General features: G+C 33.2%; 1 protein-coding gene across 1 annotated transcript; it reads left to right on the top strand.

The window, feature by feature from the left end:
* Positions 1–765: 765 nt before the first annotated feature.
* Positions 766–2,795, top strand: LOC119686018 (ribosome-binding protein 1-like; the record flags this gene model as incomplete). Its single annotated transcript, XM_038100467.1, is given in 1 exon segment — positions 766–2,795. A coding segment is annotated over 1 exon segment (2,005 nt), but the record flags the coding sequence as incomplete, so codon positions are not given.
* Positions 2,796–3,444: the final 649 nt, after the last annotated feature.

Here is a 3,444-nt window from a genome sequence, read left to right as displayed (position 1 = left end):
GTTTTCGATAAAACTGATTCCCCATAAGCCTTTTGTAGCATTCGCAACGATTCTGCACACGAAATTTCGTTCGAAACCCAAAATTTGATGCAAACTCTTTGTTCAATATTTTTTTCCATTGTTTTTTTCGCAACGCACTACTGAGGTGAACTGGTTTCAACAGCTGCCGTAAACGAACTTTCTGACAGATCGCGCTCATTTTTGGCATAGTAATTAAGGACAGTGCTGCCAAACTACATAAACTTAAAATATCGAAAAATATACAGCGCGCGAATTTTAAATGAGAACCTCCGAAAACCTTTCGGTCACAATGTATATTCTTGATCACTCGACGAGTTGAGTTCATTTAGCCTTGTCCGTCTGTCTGTTTCATCCTTAGTTTTTCTGTTGGTTTTGAGCATTTCAAATCATACTTTACATACATGATTTTGGAGAGTGGACTATATATTATAGATGCCTTATAAACTCAACAAGGGGATATGAATTTTTTCTGTTTTTAATGAAGACATTCTGTCTAATTTTGATACAAAATGTACTTATATTCATATAAAAGAATACACAAAATTTTATGCATATCGATTTATATTTAGATATAGCATATAAACTGTCAGATAAGACACAGCTTCGACAAAGCCAAAGAAAACATCTTTACTTGCTTATTTTTAATTATAACATAATCAAAAAGTCTGATATATCTCTATAATATATTAAATGTAATAAAAATTTGTATAATAAACAATATGAATTTTACTTTTTTCTTTTCAGAAATTTCTTTACAAAGCATGCAAAAATGGACATCCACATATTGACTGTTATTGCAATTGTTTTACTCGTTTCAATCCTTTTGATATTCTTTACCTTCTTCGATGTCCTTTATTCTTTATTCATGCCTTCAACGGAGGCAAAGCCAAAAGTGAAAAAAGTTCAACAACAGAAAAAGGATCAGAAACGAGAAAAGAAGCAACGTCAACGTGATCAACACAAGGATAATGTTGAGCAAGATGAATCCGATGCACATTCTGAACAACCATCTGTTGAAGAAGAACCCCAGGGTCTCTCGAAATTGCATGTTGAATTTGAGCCCGAACCAGAAGTTCTTACTTTTAATGCAGAACAATCTAGCAGGCGTGCTAGTAACTCGGATAAAACAAATACTAAACCGAAATCTAAAAAAGATAAAAAACAAGTCAAATCTGGCATCTTAGTCAATAAAACTGAACCGGTTGCTGTCAAAACTCATGCAGCCATAGAGGAGCAATTGAATAACTTTGAACAGAAACCACCAAAGGATGTACTCGAGCTTAAAAAGCAAGAGAAAAGTCAGAACAATAATATTATTAAAGAAGATAGACAAGCTGTCAAAAAGGAGAAAACTAACAAGAAGGAAAAACATATTACAGAAAAGCCGACCACTGAACAGGCAGTGGAGTCTGCACCAATTGTTGTTGCCAAAGAAGTTAAGCAACAAGAAGAAAAAACGCGTGTAGGTTCACCTAAAACCCAACAAACTGCTACAAAAATAAAGCAAACCAAGAAACAACAAAAGGAGTCTTCAGCAAATAAAGAATTACTGCTAGCATTGAATAAATTATCTGACACCGACACTATCGGTGTATCGCTTTTGATGAATCTCTTCCGTCGTGCTGAACTCAATCGCTCTGAAATACAAATATTGATTGACTACCTATTAAATAAACAACAAGATATGCCTTCGACACACTCTGAATGGTCAGATGATATATGCCAAAAACTTAAACGGCAACTTGAAGAGAAGGATCGTGCTTTGTCTGAACAGCAAGAAGCCTCCACTGGTTTGCAGGCCAAACTGCGTGAGATACGCACAGAAATTAACACAGAACGCGCTCAACTAAATGCTACAGTCAAAGCTTATACTGATAAACTACAAAGCAAAGAGCAAGAGATTGCTGCACTTAATCAGGAACTACAAACTTTAAATGAAAAAGTTACACTCGAACGTCAACAATATCAGGCCAAATTGGTACAAGCAAAACAAGCTGGCTCCCAAGATTTACTTACACAATTGCAAATGATGCAAAATGAGTTGGGACACAAGGATAAAAATATTGCTGAGTTAACATGCATGGTGAATGCTTCACGTCAAGCATTCGAAGAGTTACAACAGAAAAACGATCTTATACAGCAACAGAGCCAACAAATTATAGCATTGGAGCAGCAACGTGACGAACTTGAAGAAACCTCTAATAATCAGATTTTCGAACTTGAGAAAATAAAAACACTTGAGACAGAGAATGCCGAAAGTAAAGTAGAGATTTGTAATTTACAAAATGCTTTGGAATCTGTTAAAGCCGATTTGGCACAGTCTAGTAAGAATCTAGAAGAAGCAAAATCAGATTTAACTGAAACACTCAATACTAAATTAAATGAAAAAGAAGTAGAAATTCAAGCCATCCAAGCTAAAAATACTGAACTGGCTCAACAGCTCAGTAGCAAAACAACTGAACAAAGCTTGGAGCAGTCTGGCTTGGAGGAGATAGTTGGTGCTTTAAAGATAGAGTTAGCTGAAAAAGTGTCAGAGCTCAAGGGGTTAAGTGCCAAAAACTCAGAATTATCACAGAAGCTTGCTAGTGCAGGCGAAAATACTCAAACTCAGCAACAACTAGTGTTGGAACTGCACAAACTTATTGAAACATTGAAGACTGATGTTGCTGGCAAAAATAAACGATTGCAGGATGCCGAGCAAAATGTATTGAAAGTTAGTAACCGCGAAAAGGAGCTGTTGCAACAGCTGAGTGAGCAGAAGGAGAAAAATAATGTAAGTAAAATTATTTTATTATTAGTTCATATGGACACAATATTTATTTATAATTAGCGATCATTTAAAATTTTTATTTCATTTACATTTCAAAATTTATCATAAGCTTTTAGTGGCACGTTCTCTTAGAAAATATTTATGCAAGTAATTTTCGCTTAAATTGAACCTAAAAGGATTCGAAAAAATGCTTTGTTTGCAGTAAAAATCTTAATAAGAAAAATTATTTATTATAAGTAACTAATTCAGTTTCTGATTAAAGTTCGTTTTAAGTTAAAGTATTGTAATACATTATTAAATATGCTTAATATTTTTTTATATTGTATATTATTATTATTATTATTAAATAATAGGCTATGAATGCACCCCAACCTAAAAGATCTATTGTGCGCCTAAAGGCCCAACTAAGAGAATTCTAGCAACATTGTATATAAAAGATATAAGTAATATTTAACAATCAATTTACATTTAAGAAAAATTCAAACGATTGCTTTAGTTGTAATATGTACTGTTAAGGTTTATGCACATATTTTTATCAAGAAAATTTCAATGAAGTCTATAAAAAGTCGGATTTATTATTAAACGAACACAAATTACATTCATATAAAAAAAATAAATAATTTGATATGGTGAACATTTCGTTTATGTGAACT

Source organism: Teleopsis dalmanni, chromosome 2 (genome assembly GCF_002237135.1).
Source record: "Teleopsis dalmanni isolate 2A chromosome 2, ASM223713v2, whole genome shotgun sequence".
NCBI lineage: Eukaryota > Metazoa > Arthropoda > Insecta > Diptera > Diopsidae > Teleopsis > Teleopsis dalmanni.
This window is presented reverse-complemented; position numbering and strand designations above follow the sequence as displayed.